The sequence below is a fragment of the Zingiber officinale genome, chromosome 5A (genome assembly GCF_018446385.1).
Source record: "Zingiber officinale cultivar Zhangliang chromosome 5A, Zo_v1.1, whole genome shotgun sequence".
NCBI lineage: Eukaryota > Viridiplantae > Streptophyta > Magnoliopsida > Zingiberales > Zingiberaceae > Zingiber > Zingiber officinale.
In genome coordinates, this window is record NC_055994.1 from 79,392,408 (window position 1) to 79,412,653 (window position 20,246).

The 20,246-nt window shown below is 40.5% G+C and overlaps 3 protein-coding genes across 4 annotated transcripts; 1 reads left to right on the plus strand and 2 right to left on the minus strand.

Annotated features, from left to right (window-relative positions):
- Window positions 1-95: 95 nt before the first annotated feature.
- LOC121980696 (proteasome subunit alpha type-1-like) lies at window positions 96-6,976 on the minus strand. Of its 2 annotated transcripts, XM_042532859.1 has the most exons (5): window positions 6,395-6,976; window positions 5,731-5,956; window positions 4,385-4,458; window positions 2,712-3,891; window positions 96-716 (listed from the first exon to the last, which is right to left on the minus strand). In XM_042532859.1, the coding sequence occupies exons 4-5, from the start codon at window positions 3,060-3,062 to the stop codon at window positions 282-284; spliced, it is 786 nt and encodes a 261-aa protein (XP_042388793.1). In that variant the 5' UTR covers window positions 3,063-3,891; window positions 4,385-4,458; window positions 5,731-5,956; window positions 6,395-6,976; the 3' UTR covers window positions 96-281. The 2 variants fall into 2 exon arrangements, with proteins under 2 accessions (XP_042388793.1, XP_042388792.1); XM_042532858.1 differs by lacking the exon at window positions 96-716 and having other exon boundaries at window positions 3,403-3,891.
- A 1,549-nt stretch (window positions 6,977-8,525) lies between these two features.
- LOC121980698 (Golgi apparatus membrane protein-like protein ECHIDNA) lies at window positions 8,526-13,779 on the plus strand. The gene is made up of 6 exons (XM_042532861.1): window positions 8,526-8,637; window positions 8,955-9,011; window positions 9,093-9,296; window positions 9,402-9,461; window positions 10,850-10,976; window positions 13,533-13,779. The coding sequence occupies exons 1-6, from the start codon at window positions 8,623-8,625 to the stop codon at window positions 13,619-13,621; spliced, it is 552 nt and encodes a 183-aa protein (XP_042388795.1). The 5' UTR covers window positions 8,526-8,622; the 3' UTR covers window positions 13,622-13,779.
- Window positions 13,762-16,510, minus strand: LOC121980697 (galactinol--sucrose galactosyltransferase-like). The gene is made up of 4 exons (XM_042532860.1): window positions 15,278-16,510; window positions 15,014-15,191; window positions 14,569-14,936; window positions 13,762-14,493 (listed from the first exon to the last, which is right to left on the minus strand). The coding sequence occupies exons 1-4, from the start codon at window positions 16,490-16,492 to the stop codon at window positions 13,921-13,923; spliced, it is 2,334 nt and encodes a 777-aa protein (XP_042388794.1). The 5' UTR covers window positions 16,493-16,510; the 3' UTR covers window positions 13,762-13,920.
- Between the last annotated feature and the right edge of the window lie 3,736 nt (window positions 16,511-20,246).

Here is a 20,246-nt window from a genome sequence, read left to right on the forward strand (position 1 = left end):
CGAGCGAGGGATTATGATACAAGTGTTTAGTTAGGGCATGAGAGGGAGCTAAACCTGGAGAAGCTGTATGTGACCCCATTTAATAGACACTCATCTAGAGATGGATGAAGATTGATTTCATAAAATGCTTTAAGCAACTGTTTTAAATTAAAGATTCCGACAAATAAAACAGCCAGTTTTGATGTCAATCAAGATCGTAGATATTGTTGGACATTAGGCATCACAAAAGGATCCATGAATGAGGAATGCCCACGCAGTAATTTAATCCTAATGTATCTCGATCATATATCCATTGGAGCTTCTTCCGAGCCCTTGTCCTCTTGCAAGGGAGCCTGATCTGCAGGAGCATCTTCTTTAATCTCCATAGAATTAATTATTTCTTGGATTACCTTCTGATCAATCATGTGAAATGCCTCGTCTTGTCCAACAATTGCGACTGTACAGATTGAACTGGTCAGCTTGTCTCCCTGTAGCGTCTCCTTGATGGCGAAAATTGCATCTTTGATCAGTTCATCGCGGGAATAGGTGTTGAAAGACTCGAACCTACGTTCCAGGAATGTTTTAGCAGCTTGGGAGCGGGATCCAATTGCAAATGCCTGGTACTCAAAGTAGCTTCCACTGGGGCAGTTGTAGTAGAGGTGAGCTCCAGTTTCGTCTAATCCAGCAACAAGCAGACCAACCCCGAAGGGCCTTTTCCAAGATCGCTGTGTGCAGACCTGTTGGTGACATCAAGAGCATGATGCACATAGAAACTATTAAGTCAATTTTTGCAGTGTATCGAAGTTGGTATTTATGTTGATAAGAAAAATTGTTTAGTAGATCAACAAGCATATGCTACAATGCACCAACTATAAAATTCCTAGATATCCATCCCCATAAGATTAAACATTGTTGAGTCCAAGGGTGCCAACTAGCTCAGTTAGTAAGGTCCTTTAAAGGTGGTGTGACCAAGTTCTTGGGTTAAAAATCTAAAGAATCCACAATCAAGAAGGTATAAGTTTACTGCACGTTATCAAGGAATGAAGGTCTATCAAGAGGCTCAACATGAAAACATTAATGACAATTTTCTATTTTTTTTATATACATGGCGAACCTTCTCCTAGTATCCTGATTTTATCCCTAATTTCCTATTTTAAAAATAGAGAAAAAAAGTAAATTATGTAACTCCATCAGTTGATGATTGATATGTCAAGGTGCTTATCTAGAATGAAAAGGGTAACTGATTCCGTATTGCAAGTCTGGTTTACAATTTATTCCAACTATCAACAAATTATTTTGGTGGAATAGTAGTTGTAATTATTTCCACTTGAAAGCATTAAATGAAGTATATTCAGACAAAGGTTACCATTAGAATGCTTTGTGGCTTATCACAGCTTAGATACACCTTCAATAAGCCAAAGTGAACATTATGACACCCTTGTGAGTTGCATAATGAGGTTAAGGTATAAAGAGTAGGCTTAGTCTCAATAAGAAATCATGCATGATGGACACAGAATGAAGTCTATAAAGAGGGAGGGAAAATGAAGGAGTCAAAATAATCAAAGTGAAATATAATCCAAAAAATTAGTGAAATATGAAATTAGAAAAAACATGAAGCCAGACTAAAATAAATTAACAAATGCCTAACTCTTATTTTCTCAGCAACTTCGCCAAATTTCTTCACGGGCTCATTCTTTTTTTTTATGCTGTCTAATGAAGAACAAAATAAATTGTGTGAAAAAAGAACATAAGACATGCAAGTCCATTGACAAATCCTTAAAAATGGACCATTTTTAGCACTAATCCATCTTAAGGCCTAAAACATTTGAACAATGTTACTTTGAAGCTTGAATTCTTGGGTACTTATAGTCCCCAGGGCGTAGTACAGATGGGGAGTGCATGGTTCTGTGGCTGAAAGGTCCAGGGGTCGATCCCTGGGGTGTCACTGCCTGGGGTTAACGTCTCCGCCATGCACTTTCCACCCGTGTACCTGCATTTACCTCCCTCCATATCCGTGGGACCGGCTCTAAGGGGGCCGCTGATGTGGCGGTTCCACATTTTTTTTTTTTTTTGAATTCTTGGGTACTTATAACCCAAACAATACTAACTAAACCGGGAATCAAGGCAAGCAGATAAAGAAATGGAGAAAATTCCAAGGAATAAACAAAAGGAACACACTATCAAATGATAATGTCAATTAAGAATCCCACATTACTAAAATGGCAGATGACTAATTGATACATATGCAACTGAGGTACTGGAAATAGTGCTATCGTATTGTAAATCAAGAGACCATTGAATGAAACCCGAACATCATATCTAATAACGACCATGCAATGCAACAATTTTGGTAAACATTAGCAGCAGATTGTTGTTTATTTAGCAAAAGAAATGGTTAAATTTAGTCCAAAAATCATCGGAGGAATGTGGATGAGCACAAGCTCCATTTTAGCTTGGCTCTTCAGATCCAGTGATCCATATATACTGGCATAGTAACTGTTTCCAGAATAATGATCAACTTCACAGGCGTATGAGAGATTAGTATAAGCTACCACCAAATCGAGGAAATAAATTCTTTACTTCCCTCTTTCACTCAATCATGATAGCCAGATCCTAATTGCAACAGGGACAATAAATATCTTCATAATTTCAAAGAAGTTGGTAGCATGGAATAGAGTTAGATCCAGAAACTAATTGTGTTGTAGAAGCAGATCAACAACAAGCGAACGCACCTGGGCCTTGTCGGCGAGGCGGACAACGAGTCGCGACACAGGGAGAGGGGATTCATAGACGAACGCGTGGTTGATGCACTCGTTGCGGAGGTATCGGGAAAGGACACGCCCGTCGGCAGTGAGTCCGGCGATGGCGACGCCGATATGGTCATCGATTTTGAAGACCTTCCGCTGATGCGAGGAGAGGTCGGAGGCGGCCGTATTGACGGTGGCGAGGACGACGTGGGAGGTGGATCGTAGGCCGACAGCCGCCGCACCCTGCTTGACGGCCTCCATTGCGTACTCGACCTGGAACAGCCGCCCCGCGGGGCTCCAGGTCGTGACATCGGTATCGTACTGGTTCCTGAACATCACCGAACTCTACTTCGTCGTCGGTGCCGTCCTCCGATTCCGGAGACTGAAATAGCTTGCCGTCGTGCTTTCCAGGCACCGGTCCATCAAATCGGGTTTTACTGGCTTCCTCCCCAAGAGAGACTCGCTCGAACCGGGCCGGCCCATTATGGATCCATTGCTTAGAAAAGAAGTTCAAATCGCCTCGGCCCACTGAATCGTACACACTTCGAGAGTCAATTACACTTCAGCCACCAAAATTTGATATTATTTTTATTGAGCTCCTCCAAATTTCAAATATATTCTAAACTAATGTACAAAACTCGTACCAAAACAAAATAGTCGCGAAGAGTCTATTATGGACTTGCAAGAAACTATTTTCACTACTCGAATGAATCATGACATACAATTAATTCCATTTTAAAAATTTCAATCTACATAATTGACAGAATAACATTATAAATTGCTTTAGTGTTGGATGTCATCCTAGTTTCATGCAATATGTCATGAAAAACAATAGAAATGATACGAATGTCGAGCATGGTGATCCAGCCTTGCCTGCAGAAAACCATGTTACACACCGTGGAACAACCTGTTCTACCAGATATTCGCTCTGTGTCGACTATGACTCGTCTATGAGCCAATAGCGAATCACATAGATCAGGAAACCGAAACAGAAAGCTAGCGACCCCATGATCACCAGAATCTGAACCCACAGGTGAGAACTAAAGGCTTCTAATACGAAAGAATTCCACAACTCAAACCAGACAATTGCAAACGTGGTTCCCACTAGAGCGCCTACGAGAACTTGGCTCGACGTGTGGAGCTTCTGTGATACCCGAAGCCATGCCTGCAGGAACAGACAATTTTCCGAACCATTAAATGGCAAGCAAAGTAAAAAGGGGCAGGTGAAATGTCAAAAATGTTGTGCAAGCTATCCTTTTGAGCAGCAGAGATTGAACACACATGTACCGTACCAAAAGGAATAAGATGAGCACTTTCAAGAAAGAAAAACTATTTGTCAACTTCTGCCCCTTTTTAGTTTTCATGAAGAATTCTTTTCAAACTTTTTTCAGCAATGTAACTCTTTTCACAGCTTTCCTGTGTCTAATAACTTTATCATTCTTCTAAGAATTAAGCCGGTTGGTAACGAAATAACATCATTGTTCCTCGCTATGTAAAGTAGTAACAAATGTTGAGGCAAGAAATAGCGAAAGTTTCAGTATATACTAGTTGCAAAGAGTGAAATAATATTTGTACAAGGCTAGTTCTTGCACATAAATTGCTCGACAGTTAGCGCCACACATATAATATGTAAGCAAAGATGTTAGTGATTTCCTTACAAGATAGGAGCCGATAAATAAGGCAATACTCCCGACAGTCACAGTATATGGGTTTAATCCGATTGAGTGGAACACTGCATCAAAAGGTAACCAAAAACTGATATTAATTTCTAAACATACATTTCATGGACAGTTACAAAGGTTCTGAAGTAAAAGAGATTGCTAATTGTATAAACCGATGAAACTGACTTCAGCGACATAAAATCCATTGTTTGTGGAAATAGCCATTACTCTTCATTGTATTGCATTCACGATTAAAATAAGACAAAACTAAAAATAGGTAATCACTTGTCACAGTAATTAGTATGCCCCTAGTTACAAACTCTAGATTAATTGAACTGCCGACACTATTATGTAGGTTACTAAACTTCCACGACAAGGTTATGCAATTAATAAAATTATGGGATGCATTTCCTATCAATATGCCCCCTCGTTGTTAAGGGATTAACGGAGAAATAAAAACCTGGAAATGTGCTAAGCATCTAATTAGTTTTGACAGGAATAGGAGAAGGAATTCAAAGTTCCCAAAAAGCCCTCTCCCCTATTCATTCACCAAGTCTGCTTCTCACGCCTCTTCCTCGTTGTTCTCTTTCTTCCCTACCAGCCAAGAAGCTTGGCGTGCTCCTCTACAGCACCGTGGCCACACTCCTCGAGCAACCTCCCATCAAATGAATGTAGATTGGTGAACACCATTGTGCTTTGTGGTAAGGCCTCACTTCGTGCACCTAGAGTGACTAAAGGTAGAGTGAGAAGAATGCGAATAATTCAGAATTGATTCCATCTGTTTCCACCCCACAGAACTCCAGTCTAGAACTAAACAATCTGAGATTTAAATAAATTAATAACATTGTCAATTTGAACAACAAACTAGAAATAACATTATCCAACAAACAATTTTAGTAGACTCAATTGCTATTGTCCTGATCCAGAAGGATCAGAGTCAGTGGTTTGCACATTCCTAAAAGTCTTCATTTTTTTTTTTGTACTGCAGAAACTGAACTCTTGAATCATCATCAAGGTATGTTCCGAGCAACTCAGCTCCGTAAACAAGGAAATATCAAATTCACTCGCCAAATCCCAACAAAAAAGATCACGTGCAAAATGCACGAGCAGGTTTTCATTCCTCTCCTAACTCATTAACAGTGAGGGGGCAATTGATAAGGAAAAGAAGAAATCTAGGGGACCATAATTTTTATACAAGATATAAGTTCTCTTCATTTTAGCCATGATGTATGTACAATGTTACTAGTTTAATGCATCTTCATTTACACATACAAATTGCAAATATGTGCAACATCTGGATAGTTTAGTGAAGCAAAAAAAATCAACCAAGAAGAAAGGCTTACTTAGAAGAATAACAGTGACGTCTATGTAGAAGATGGATTGTGCATGTGAAGATGGCATTCCGGGATCTGATCTTAGACCAGCAACAGGTCTTTCATGGTTCAATATCCTCTTCAAAGAAATTGAAAGCATTGAATTTAGGACTGACCCCATCGCGACCCACATGCTCTCCGCGTCATGTTTCCATAGAATGAGAAGGCCAAAGAGACCAGACACTATCCACTTAGTCTGGCATTATAGAGAAAGCACAAAACAAAACATAGCCCTTGTGAGATGTCAAATCTGAACATAGTAATGAGAAATATAAAATTTAAAGAATCCAATCCATTGTTCAGAATTAACTCAATTCACTGCATGATGAACCATTAACACTGGCAAAGAAAAAAAAGTAAACAAATCTAAGTTGTACACCACAAACAGTGGATCACTTGTATAAACTAAAGCTTCACACAAGTTTAGAAGCGACAAGCTGATGCTGTTAAATCTCTTCAGAAGGCAGCATACGTTTCCTTGATTGGAGAAACAATCTTGACTTGAGGGTCGTTAGTTTATCTAATCAAAATCTAGAATTATCAGGCTATTGAGATGGAAAAAAAAAACAATTACAGCAAAGAAAGCTTCAAACATGGTACAGAACCAGTGTAGGAAAGCCAGAATAGAACTAACCATCTTATTGATGAACGGTTCGACGTTCCTCCATGAGAACCGCCGAGCCAAATCCGGCGCCTCCCGCTCAAGAATCGCCTGCGCCTCCCCGGTTCCACCATCCTCCTCCATTCCCTTACCTCGCCCTAAAGCCCCGAAACGAGTCAACTCGGTCATGGCGACGCCTCGGTACCCCCACGCCGTTGGATTTTCCCGAAGATGGAGCTTTGACGGGCGAAGAGGGGCCAAGATGGGATTTTTAGGGTGGAGACGGGCGGAGGGTTTCAGAGGCGGGTAGGAGCGACGACGGCAGCATCTTGAGGCGGGCGTGGACTGCGTCGAGAGGAGCATAGCCGAGGAGGAAGAAGGGAATAATTAGAAGTGCATACGGACATCGTGCGCTTGGATGCTGCTGAAGTAGGGTTGGAGCAGCAGCTTTCCGATAGATCCCAGCATCAATCAATCGCTCTTGTCCACAATTAACGTGAACAATTTCAGGAGGTGGTCCTCGCTCCGCCACTCCGGTGGTCGAATCTCTTACCAAATCAGATCGAGTTGGTGGATTCGATCGGTTAATCGGGTAATTCAGGGGGCGAACAAATCTAACGAGATTGAGGGGTATTTAATAAAATTTTAATTTAATCCTCATAAATTAGATGGGTCTAACCTAAAAGGACGGTCGATGGAAATACTCTCAAAATAAAATATTTTAAAATTTTTTTTTTTATATTTATTATCATATTTATTACATGCGCTACCACATTTAATTTATAACTAGTGTGATCATGCACATACGTTGTGTGTGTAATATAATAATATATAAATTATTTGGGTATTCCCTTATGAATCAAGAATTAATTATTTAAGTAAGATTCGTCGGACCCATGTAATAGTGACGTTAGAGAATCTCAGCAACAAACTACTGTAACGGGCTTCCTTAGGCCTAAAATATTTATAGAAGTTTTTTTTATTATAGTGTTGCCAATTCTAAAATATGGGAATAAAGAGAACTATATTTTTTTATATAAAATAACCTGAGAAAAATTCATAATAATACGCTGTAGCTGAGTCTTGAACTATAGATCACTGATTGTTTCGCTTGTGGAATTACTAATAAACTTTGGAATTATTTTTAGTGTGAATAGAAAAAATGACATTAACGTAAATAAATTTTAGGCTTCACCAAAATTAGTTAGTAAAGGGAAAGAGATTTTTAATAAAATAGTAAGATGACTATAGTTATAAATATTATAATATATTAAAATATTTTTAATTAAATTGAATTAATTTTGTTATAATTATATTTGAATAAAAGTATTTTAAAATATTTTTTTATATTTTTATATATTTTTTAATGATAACAAAAACAAAAGATGCTTTTAGCCCAAATAAAATCATATTTTAACACAAAATTTGTACGCAGTCCCATCACAAATAAAATTTTACTTATAGTCTTTATTGTTAAAAAATATTTATTTCTACTCCCTAATTAAATATAATACATGTTAATTTATCTATTTATTTATTATAATTTTTAACTTAAAATGTTTAATTTTTTTTAAATAGTACTTAATTGAATAGAAAATATATTAAATTCTCTTTAAATGATACTAAATTTAGAAATAATTATATTAAGCGATTTCACTCCCTAACCAAATATAATAGATACCAATTTATCTAACTATCTCTCATATTTTTTTTAAATATAAAAAGTCTAAAAATATGTATAATTCCTCTTAAATTCATCCCATTAAATTAGAATCTAATATATTTTTCATCAAATTGACCACGACTTTTTTTCCACTTCAATTGAATGAAAAATATATTAAATTTTCTTTAACTAGTGCTCAATTAGATAAAAAAAATATATTAGATAAATAGTACTGAATTAAGGAGGAATTATATTAAGTGAGAAAAAAAATCATATTCAATTTGATAGAAAATATACTCAATTTTAATTTAAAGTACTGAATTTAAAATAAAATATATTTATTTTTAATTTTATTATACTTAAAAATATAAGAGATAATTAATTAATAGTATTTGCACGAGGAATTTGAAACAAATAAAATTTAATTAAATTTTATTTAGAGATTTTTTTTAATTTACTGTAATTTTTTAATTAATTAATTTTTAATTAAGTTTTTTTCTTAATTCGTCGCGGGGCAGAGGGTAACTGCAGAAAGAGCAGAGTCTTCTTCTCGCATGCGAGTCGATCGCCGGGACTGAGATAATTTCCCTCTCTCCAGATGGATCCGATTCAGGTACAACCCTATCGCGCTTCTGTATCTCTGTTTCTCCTCGGATTTAGCTCATCGATTCCTATCTTCTTCCCCTAGTGGCTTTGCCCCATTTGTTCCAATCGATGCTTTCTATCAGGTTTACTGATTTCTTCTTTTCTGTGTTCTATTAATCCTCGAACGTATGCGAAAGTTTTCTTTGATATCGAATTAATCAGGAAATGTGGATCTTTGCGGTAGTTGGAGTGGCAAACGTTAGATCTAGATTTAATTTCTCATGAGAGTTGGCATGTATTTGGGTTCATGTCATCAAATTGTTGATATGTTTATTTTTCTTGTAGCCTGCAGTCGAGAATTATGCCAACCCTAAGACGTGCTTGTTCCATGTTCTCTTCAAGGTGTGTCTCTTCAGCATCCACTATGCCCCTTTTTTTCATTCTGGATACCAGTTCTAATGTTTTGCTCTCACTTCTCGATAGGGTGCAGCGCTGGCGTTCTACATTCTGTCGGCGCTCTTCATCGACAGTTTTGTTATCATTTTTGTGGTAACTGTTTTCCTTGCGGCACTAGATTTCTGGGTCGTCAAGAATGTCAGTGGGAGGATTTTGGTCGGGCTGAGGTGGTGGAATGAGATCAATGAAGAAGGAGAGAGCATTTGGAAATTCGAGTGCTTGGATCAGGAGGTATTTTACATTCTATATCTAGCTTGGGAGTTGTTTGTGTGATTAATTGATCTGACGTTTTGTAAATCCCCATTTATTTGATTTCTGGTTCTTTTGTATTTTCAGTCTCTTGCACGGATGAACAAGAAGGATTCTTGGCTCTTTTGGTGGACCCTTTATCTCACGGTAAGCCTTCTAATCATTCTACCTATATATGTGTATGATTTTTAAGCGTTATGATCAAATTTGGTCTAGAAAACATAGCTATGATTGCATATATGCAAGTGCCACTAGCACTATGCAATGACAGGTTTATTGGACGACAATGTATTAGATGAAAATGTTAGAATTTTCATGAGCATCTACATATAGTTTCTTTTTTTTCTTAGAAAGCTATATATGGAGACCCTTAAGCCTCCATCCCCTAAATCTTTTGAGGAAGGTGGGTCTCGAACCTAAGATCAACAACATCTTAAGGTCTTTACCAGCTGCTCTAGCGGGCACCTTCGAGCAGCTACAAATAGTTGTTCAAATATTTTTTTTATGTTTAGTTTGATCCATATTTAAAGGGAAGCATATCAGAAGAGAAGAAGTCTCTTAAATTTGGAAATATGCTGGGAGTGTAAAGGAGTAGTTATTTGATGGTCTACAACAAAAAGGATAATTGCACTTGTATTGAATTTGTTGTGAGATTAAGTTTCAAAAGCTCCAAATGCCAATGTATTAGTTCAGCAAAGAGAAACTTTAACACAATTATACTTTGTAATCAACTTAATTCATATGACACGAGGAAAGTGTTCTAACTGTGAGGATTCAGCGTTGATCATATTTCCAATGAACATTAGTTTTCACAATCACTCTCTTCATTGTCATATTTAGAGAACAAGTAATGACTAGGAAATGATATGTCCACCAATCCAAACCCCATTCAACTAATATTTTGAGAATAATGTTTGAGTTATCTGCATTTTGCAATTATGTCACCATATATAAGCCCGACTTTCACTGGAGGTGAGAGAGGCAAGCAACATTTCATTCATCTGTTGGGCCTTTAACACCCACTTTCATCAGCTACGTCTTTCATATGTCTGAAAAGAGTGTGGTGGAATTTTGAAGATTTAAACTTGAAGAGAGACATAATTTGCAGGTTCTTAGGGATATTAGGACAATGTAGAAGCATTCCCTATAAATACAAACAAATAACGATAAGCATTTTCTTTATTTGAATTTTTATTCCAAAAATTTATGTTTTTTCAAGGTACATTAGAATATTGAAAATGAACCTGATAAACATAAATAAATAATGATAAGCATTTTCCCTCAAGCTGATTTTTTTGATGCTTCATGTGTGTATATGTTCATTATTTATTCTTTTATGCCTACTAATGTTTCCTACTATATTATTTCTACTTTTGCAATAAGGGAAATGATCTTTTAATTTATTATAGAACTTTTTACTAATACTGAACCTTTTGTTGGTCTTTATGACCCAGCATTTATTTTGTGTTAGAGATACCTTTACATTGCCATGTTGCATTGTCATTACTCTTATGACAAATTCTTTTGTAATGCAGGCTGTTGCATGGATTTTTCTAGCAATATTCTCACTTCTAAGATTTCAAGCAGATTATCTCCTTGTAATAGGAGTTTGTTTGACCCTCAGCATTGCAAATATTGTTGGCTTCACTAAATGTCGGAAAGGTGCACATCTCATTTGGTTCTTTTTGGTCACTTGTTTTTTCTACCATTTTGTCGTTTCATAAATAAAAAAAATTCTGCCAATATCACTAAATATCTATGTGTTGTTTCATGAGGTGCATGATGAGTCCTTTTGAATCCTTGAATTGCTTAATCATTTCATTGGTTTACATGATGCAGGTTCTGTACAACACACGCTTAATTTAGAGAACCAGAACCAATTAAAGGTGGATAATCATAGTAAATATAAGGAGAGAACACATAGGATCTAGACAATCACACTTTTTCTGAGTAAACACACTTAAGGGAAAGAGAGATAAGGATTACACCGACTAGAAAGAGAAGTGTGAAATCATCCATCAATTCTTAAGAAGACAAGTCTAATACAACTCTCTCTATGTGGGGACTCTAACTTGTTGGCCAGGTTTCTTCATTTTGAAGTAAGCTTGCGGACTAAGAAAGCAATAAATATTAGATATCTAAAACCAAGTCTCAGCTTAAGTTTATTATAAAATATGAAATAGTAAACTGTTATGACTACTTCTGAGCCCTAATTCAAACTTCAAGGTACCAAGTTATCCCTATGCCTCAAATCAAAAGGAAAAGACTAATTCAAAGTGCATCTGGTTGGATACCTCCTAAATGACATCATTGACCTTCTAATTGGAATTTTTCATTATCTTGTAATGTTTTATGAATCTTCCCTAGCATGCAATTTGCATCATAAACTTCAAGTACTTTCAAGATTTAAGGATTGATTTGCTTCACCAAATTCTATGGAATATATAATCCTGACTCAGGGTGAACCATTTGTAATCTGTGTGCCATTTACTTTGGCAACCTATAGATGACTTCATTTCTTTTCCTTTGGGAATTATTGAGCAACCAAAGTCTTGTAAGTATGAAACTCTTGGCCTTGATAAATGCATAATGGAGTTTTATAGGAGATAAAACTATCAACTCTTGTTAGGACAAAAAGAATTCACATATGGTAGATATTGTTCACTTTTGGGCCTGAGCCCAATTTATTTTTAGATATTGTTCACTTTTGGGCCTGAGCCCAATTTATTTTTGGGCTCTCCCAAAAGGTCTCATATCAATAAAGACATCTTCATTTTTTAAACCCGTGATATTTTCCATGTATTTTCAACGTGAGACTTTGATTGTATTCTTAACAATTCCCCACTTTGATTGTATTCTTAACAATTCTCCCCTTAAACAAATGACCACCATTATTTTTATGGTCTGAGCCTCCCCTAAACATCTGGTCACTCTTCACCTGCTTCAGCCTTCTAAGACTTTTTCACCATCTAGGGTTCAATCTCTCAGGATTTCTACTAAGCATCCGGTCTTTTCGCTTAGAGTTCACCCCTCGGGAGCCCCACCTCCTTCGTTCAAGGAGACTATTGTACCCATATGGCTTGATCTGGACTATGACTCAGATATCACTTGTTAGAGCCAAAAGAATTCAAATATCTTTACAATAGTATGATATTATCCACTTTGGACTTAAGCCCTCATGGATTTATTTTTAGGTTCTATCCAAAATGCTTCGTACCAATATAGATATCTTTATTTTTTAAACTCATGATCTTTAACCGTGTCAGGTGAGTCTTGGCTGTTCTTGAATCAATAATTTTACATTAGTATATTGTGGCAAACACAGGAGGATTCAGACCTGTTAGCCTATCTCAACGATTCTAGCATACAGATAAGAACTTCTTTTTTGGAGCACTTCATCGATCATCCGTGAAGTTCTTATAAGAGAGCACTGAATATAGGATATTCTCATTCCCAGAAAAGAAAAGGAAAAATTATCTGTCTATGCCAAACTAACAAAGTTACTAGTATCCTCCTAGATGTTTGGAACTGTGATTTTCTGAAGTGAATCAGCTTTAGAGGGATCAACTATGTTAATCCCTGAAAAACCTAGAAATAAGCTAATTCATTGGAATGGATTGTGTCAAGGGATCAATCAGACATTTTATCTCACACCTGATTAGTGGCAACTAATCCCTACATTAGATTTGTTTTGCACATGGGATGATGCCGTTCTAGGTAACTGTGATCTATTTCATCTCTACTGACATCATTGTTCTATGTCAAGCCAAGTATGGAAAATGTAATTGTTTCAGTTGTTATGGGCTCTTTTTTTTTTGGGAAGATATAAATGCAGCTGGATGCCTTGTAAATTGGTCAACCTCCCAACAGCATGCCTATATCTCACCCGAGAATTACTAGCAAGTTAAATCATTTTAACATCGGTTATGATTGGGTTGCCTCTTTCTCCTTTATTATTGAAAATTCTCAAATATAAAATTCAAAAGCAATAGCTAGAGATGGAACTAGTAATGAAACTTGCTTAGTGCTCCCTACAAGTAAATAGAGCTAGTTGCATCCTAGCAAAGATAATCTAAATAGATATATTTTGGTCAAACTCTATCAGTGATACTTGTAATTTCTTGGTGTTTGTAGGTCTTGAATGAATGTAACGTAGAATCAATTTTTATGCTCATCTTGTAACCTCATACTTCCCATATTCTTGTTTTCTGTTTCCAGATGCCAAGAAGCAGATTCAACAATTTGCCAGTCAGACCATTGCATCCCACTTCACCTCGTCGTTACAATCCGCATTTAGTGTCGTCTGAACAACATAAAGGTAGATATTGGACATGTCAGAGTTACATGTTTGCCTTAGGAAGCAATTTTATCCTTGCAAAGTTTTCCATTAAGCTGTGTACGAAATTTGTTTGGATCACTGTTTCCTCCATCTATAAAATTCATTACATAAAAAAATTGCATAATATTCAAAAAGGCTGAGAAGGACTACATACTTCAATAGCTGTTTAATTAGTTAATTTTATCAGAACGCGATCGATACGAAGAAAGACAAAGTGTTTTTATTTATCAGCGTATATAATTATTATTTGCATGCCTTGAAGAATTCTTAGAATGAATACTCGACGAGCGTCAGCTTAGAGGAAGAACCCGGCCACGGGATATGCAGCGCTACCATCCCTTCCGCGTAGGTGAATTCCGTTTTCTCTCCGTTAATCCGGCACCCGAGCGGCGCCGCCGACGAGAAGGCCCTCATCTCTCCCGCTCCCTTCACCTCGATCGCCACCTCGAACAGCCTCGTCTCCAATGACTGCACAGCGCCGCCGGAGTTCAGCATGTTCACCAGCCCGATCGGAGCGAATTGCACCGCCTCCGACATCGTCGATGACGACAGTGTCTTCACTGGAGACACGGTGAGGAGCTCGTAGTCGAAGGGGTCGAGCGTGATCTCGATCTTCTCTTCTGGTTTTCGTAGCTCGACCTTTCTTGCTCGGGAGAGGAAGACTGCGAACAGCTGGGCTTCTCCGAGAGGGAACGGCCGGCTACCGTTGTGCCACTCGATGTCCATCACGGTGGCGGTCGCCGTCAAGGTGCGGGAGCAGTGGGAAGCGCTCTTGTTCCTCCGGTCTTCGCGGCTCCATCCTCCGCCTTGGCAATTGAAGACTCCGAGAACTCCGGTGATCTGGAAACCAACGACAACCAGCTACGTTAGTCCTTAATTCTCTATCTCTGTTTTTCTGCTCTGTTTCGTTCTCACCTTGTTTAAGTTCCAGATCTTGAGGACGGTCCGGGTGTCGTGGAGTGGGTTGAGGAAGAGGCAGTCACGGGTGGGGAGGGCGTAGTGATCGCAGCGGAGGATGGTGCCATCAGGGAGAGCCAGCGATTTGAGGAGGTCGAAGTTGTGGCGGCCGACGGAGTCGCTGACGTAGATGGGGCCGCCGGAGATGGCACGGGAGGCGGCGTGGAAGGCAGCACAGGGGTGAGTCGACTGGAACATGTCCCAGTCGGGATGTATAAAGTTGCCCATCCACAGGCTGTTGTAGGCGCAGTGAACCATGTGGCACCCTTGAAGCCAGAACGTCCCGTTCGGATCGCCGGACGGATCCGTGCACCAGAAATCGTCCCCTGCAACGAAATCGAACTCAAAGTTCATGATTGATTTCGATATTTACGGGCAGAATTTACAAGTTTTTGACACAAACCGACGCGGCCGAGGCAGATAGCATCGGTGGCCAAGAACATGAAATCGTTGCAGTGCTCCATGCTGGCGATCACCCCGTTACCGGCGAAGTTCTTCTTGACGGAGTCCGTCAGAGCTTTGTAGTAGGCTTTCGCCAACTCCACTCGACCTCCGAAATCCTCGCAGATCATTTCCAACAACTGGAAAATACGAGTAATTGCTCGATTATATGCAGGAAGAAATTAACGCCGGCGATCGTTGATTGGGGGTTTTTTTTTTCACTTACGTGAATGACGTCGACCTTAACGCCGTCGATGCCGGCGGAGGCGAGGTAGGCGTGGAGGCCTTCGTAGAGCTCGCCGGCTCTCTCCGGTGGCACGAGTCCGACTCCGTTGTTGACGATCTTGTCGACCGCGAGGTCCTCCATGGTCATCTGCAACCCTGGGGAGAGTTTGGGCTTCAGGACCTGCGCCGGTGGCAGCCCCGCCGTCGCCGGTCTCAGCCCGCCCCAGTAGCCGCAGAGCGCGTGCCATACGTAGACGTGCTCCACGGTGGAGAATTCCGCCTTGAGGTCCCCCACGAAGGCCCCCATGCCGGCGGCGCTCTGCTTCTTCTTGCTCTTGTAGTCGCGGAACTTGTGGTTCTCTTGGAACTTGACCAGGCGGCAGGGCATCTGCTCGCCGGCGGAGGTGCGGTTCATGGCTTCTTGGTCGGTGGAGTCCTCGTCGTGCGCGATGGACTGCCATCCGTCGTCGATGAGAACGAACCCCGGCGGGGATCCGCCGTCGGCGAGGCGCTTGACGCCGTCCCACACGCCCTCAGGGTGGACTTTGAGGTAGAACGCGTCCCACGTGCACCACCCGAACTTGTCCACGACCGCCGGCGGCGTCTTCTCCTCGAGCAGCTTGAAGGTGCCCAAGTGGGAGCGGACGACCCGCATCGCGTCCTTGACGAGAGCGAAGGGGTCGTCGCCGGCGTGGAGGTAAAGGCAGCTCCGGAAATCGGAGCCGCGCACCCGGGCGGAGCCGCTCTCGACGCAGGCGTCCACGAAGTCGTCGGCCTCGCCGGGCTGGAGGCAGGCGCGAAAGGCGCCATCGACGAGCGGGAGGAGGAGGACGTAGGGGCGTCCGGCGCCGCCGCGGTCGAGCAGCAGGAACTGGGTCTCGTTCTCCACGTCGCGGCCGCGGCAGCCGGTCCACTGGGTGGTCCACCACACCTTGAACCGGAAGATGCTCATGAAGCGAATGCCGAGTAGGCGGCCCAGCGGCACCACGTGGCGGCTCTGGGCGGTGTCGCTGGAGAAGCCGACGAAGCAGCCACCGCCGCCGCCGGAGGCCGGCGCGAGGGTGACGTTAGCAGGGACGTCATGGAGGAAAGCGTGGCCGTGCACGGCGAGGTTGCGCCCCCTGAGGCCGAAAGCAGAGGCCTGCTGAGTCTCGTCGGCGACGAGGACTTCACCGGCGGAGGCGGCGGAACTCAACTTGCTCAAATTGGGGGCCATTGCAGCAATCTGTAGGTTGATGGTAAGCCTGTCCGGAGACACATGGCCTACTTATAGAAGCGGATCAAGGAGCTTGTTAGGAAAGAGACAGTGATCATAAAATTATTATATTTGTATGAAATTGGAAATATTTGTTGCCATCTTTAAACCACAAAAATATAAGGAATCTACCTTTATTTTCCAAATAAATTAAGATTCGTGAAAAAAAAAAACCCCACGAAACTGGGATCGGCAAATCAAGTAATAATTAATTAACACTTAATAAAAAATAGGAAAACTAATAAGTAGAGAGAAAAAATCTTTAAAAAAAATTTAGGAATAGACACATGGGACCATAAAAAGAAAAATATTATATCATGAATTTATATGGAATTTTTTTCTTAAGATTTTTTCTCTCTATAAATTATTACTTATAAAAACATAGAAAATTAAAATTAAAAGGACATGAGTATTCATAATTTAGTATTGGAAATATGTAATTTTAGAATAGTTTTTGTCAAGTTATTAATGTAGAATATAGGAAAATATTTTAAATATTACAATATAGAGGGGAGAGAAAGAATAAAAAAAATTAAAAATAGTTTGATTATGATGACTCTTTATATCGATGTATTTTCTTGTATTTGTAGATGATAAAGACATGAATGTCTATGTTCTAGCTCATGTGTCAAAGTTTTGATGTGGTTTCTGAGTGTGTGTGTGTTTTTTAATAATACAATTGTTTAGATTTTATCCCATTAATCTTACAGGTAGATGACTTTCTTTCTTAATTTGTTTATTAGATAAATTTGAAACACAACTACACTTAAAAGACTAATTTAGTGGATATAAACTTCATAATATTTATTCTTAATGGGATTTAAACTCTAGGATATGATTTCTGTTGGTGCAGTTTGCACTGACGATCTAATCCATATTTTGATAAATGATAAATGAGTTAATTTAGATATTTTTTGTGATCTAACTATTTTACCGAATGTGCAAGAATTGACGAGTCCGAAAAACTGGACACCAGGCTGAAATTCAACTAGGTCCGTAAGACTGGATAACTGGTGCGAAGATCAAATAGGTCAATGAGCCAACGGGATATCTGACAAGAAGTCCGATTGGGTTCGCGGGATCGGACAACCTATAGAAGCTCAGTTGGATCCGCAGGACCGGACAACTAGCATGAAGATCTGGTAGGTCAAGAGGCTAGTCAATCAACAACAAATTAGTAAGTAAAGGTAGGTCACTGGAGAAGAGTGACTAGGTGAGGACGTGTTCTCCGAAGAGGGAACAATAGACGTCAGTCTGAACAAGAGTTTCAGCGAAACTCAAAGTCAAGATAAGACAGTCCAAAGGCTGTCAAAACATATTTTTACATGTTTTATTATTTGTTAGTCTAACTCTGTTTTACAGGAAAACTAATATTTGTGCAAGTTAGAATTTTACCGAGATCAGTTGACCGAATGTCCGGATCAGTCGACCGAACCTCGGAGATCAGATCAGTTTGCGGCTGAGGCTCGACCAAGGGATCAGTCGACCTAACCTCGAGATTGGTCGATCGAACAGTGGATATGCGGTGACCGAGATCAGGCCGAATTGATTGGATCATACCGGATAAGCTAGTGATAGCGGGATCAGTCAACTGAACGGAGGGATCGGTTGATTGAACGAAGACTCATCCGAAGTTGAATCTGGATTGGAAGACGGATCAAATCAGGCAGGAACGATTGACCGAACAGTTGGATCGGTCAACCGATCAATGTCGAGTCAAACCCTGATTCCGAGATCAGTGGATCTGGATCTGGATCAGGTCTAGCTTAGCTATATAAAGGGCCTCAACCAGCACTTCGAAGACATGGAAAAAAATAGAACTTGAGACTGAGCTTCTACGATTCTTCTATTGCTTCGACTATGATTTGCTGTTGCTACACTACTACCCCGCGATATCCGACCGATGCCGGCAGGCCAACACCAACACACTAGCCTGTTCAAATTCATATCTTCTAAGGTGTTGGTAACGAATTTTTTATTTACTGTTTACCTATCATACTTGCAAAAAGGAAGTGTAGGTTGTTACATTGTCCTATTTTCATCTTGTATTCCATAACCTCTTCCGGGGGCATCGGAAGAGGCGTTTAGTGGATTATCCATCGATAGGTTCACGGGACTTGGGTCTTGAAGTAGGAGTCATCACAGGCTCCAAACCAAGTAAACCGACTGTGTTTGTGTACTTCCTTGTGTCTTTTCTGCTTCGCTATCTAGCTTAGCTTTTCATTGCGTACTTTGATCTTAGTTTTTTTTTTTGTTTAAAAAGATAAGTTTCCAAAATCACATGATTCACCCCCTCCCTTTCTCACGTGTGACTCGATCCAATAATTTCTTCATTGAATGAACATAATCTTGCTTTAGTGGTGTTGGAATCATACTTATCAAAATGAAATGACAAGTGCAATCACCAATAAGTTTCACATGAGATGGTTGTGATTTAGGGTTATCTAGTTAAATGAGTATCACTCCCAGTTTCTTCCTTAAAATAGTCTCAAATCCTCACTGCCATTTTGTCCGATGAACTCACCACCATTCATAGTCAAAAAATTAAAACTAACAGTATATTTAGAAATCCCTCAACCTAAGCTACCATTGGTACTGTTGGATCGAAAGCGCTAGAGGGGGGGTGAATAACGCTCGTGGCTATTTCGTTTTTCGAAATATCGGAATCATAAAATTAAGTAACGCAGCGGAAAAAGTAAAGCAAGCACAGAACGACACAGGGAGTTTACTTCATTCGGAACCTGAGACGACTCCTACTCGAAGGCCCGTGATCCTTGATCGCTTTCCGTGGGCAACAACTATAAGCTCGTAAAATATTACAACTGGAATACAGTAGAAATTGTAATTATGTAAAGCGAAAACTAATACCGACAACGAAAGATCGAAGAGTCTGAGCTTCGGGTCATCGGCGTCGAGTCGTAGCACTTCAAGGTCGTCTCGATGGCAGCACTTCACAAAAGAAAGCTTAGAATATATTGTTCTTTTAGCTGCTCCCTCGACCCTCTTTTTATATGACATTTCGGGCGCCTGGATCCCTTCCGGGCGCCTGGAGTGTGACGTGGCCAACCAACCAGGATGCTCCACGTGGCGAAGTCGCGGCAGGGATAAAACTTGGTCTCGGGCGCCCGGACCTGTTCCGGGCGCCTGGACCTCCGGGCGCCCGGATCCATCCCGGGCGCCCGGACCACCTTTTTCTAGTAGGTTCCTCTCCTGCAAAACAAGGTTAGTCCGAAAAAATACCCTGCAAGACAATGTTAGAATCTGATAAATCATAGTAAAGAAGAACTGACAGGGGTCTGACTTCGGATTTCCAACCGGAAACCCTAGGTCGACCCGACGCCTACTGTTCCCTCTACGGGGAATGCGTCCTCACCTACTCCCCTCAGGAGAGATTACCTGATGCCAGTCCGGTCCTCCAGACCGACTGGACTTTCCGCCTAGGGTTACCACCCCCTAGGACCTAGGGTTACCGCCCCCTAGAGTTTTTCTCCACCTAGGGTTACCACCCCCTAGGACCTAAGGTTGCCACCCCTTAGGGTTTTCCTCCACCTAGGGTTACCGCCCCCTACGACCTAAGGTTACCACCCCTTAGGGTTTTCCCTCACCTAGGGTTACCGCCCCCTAGGACCTAAGGTTACCACCCCTTAGGATTTTCCCTTTGCCTAACCGCAGCTAGGACTTTCCTGAAACACTTATTCAACACGTTAGATCACCA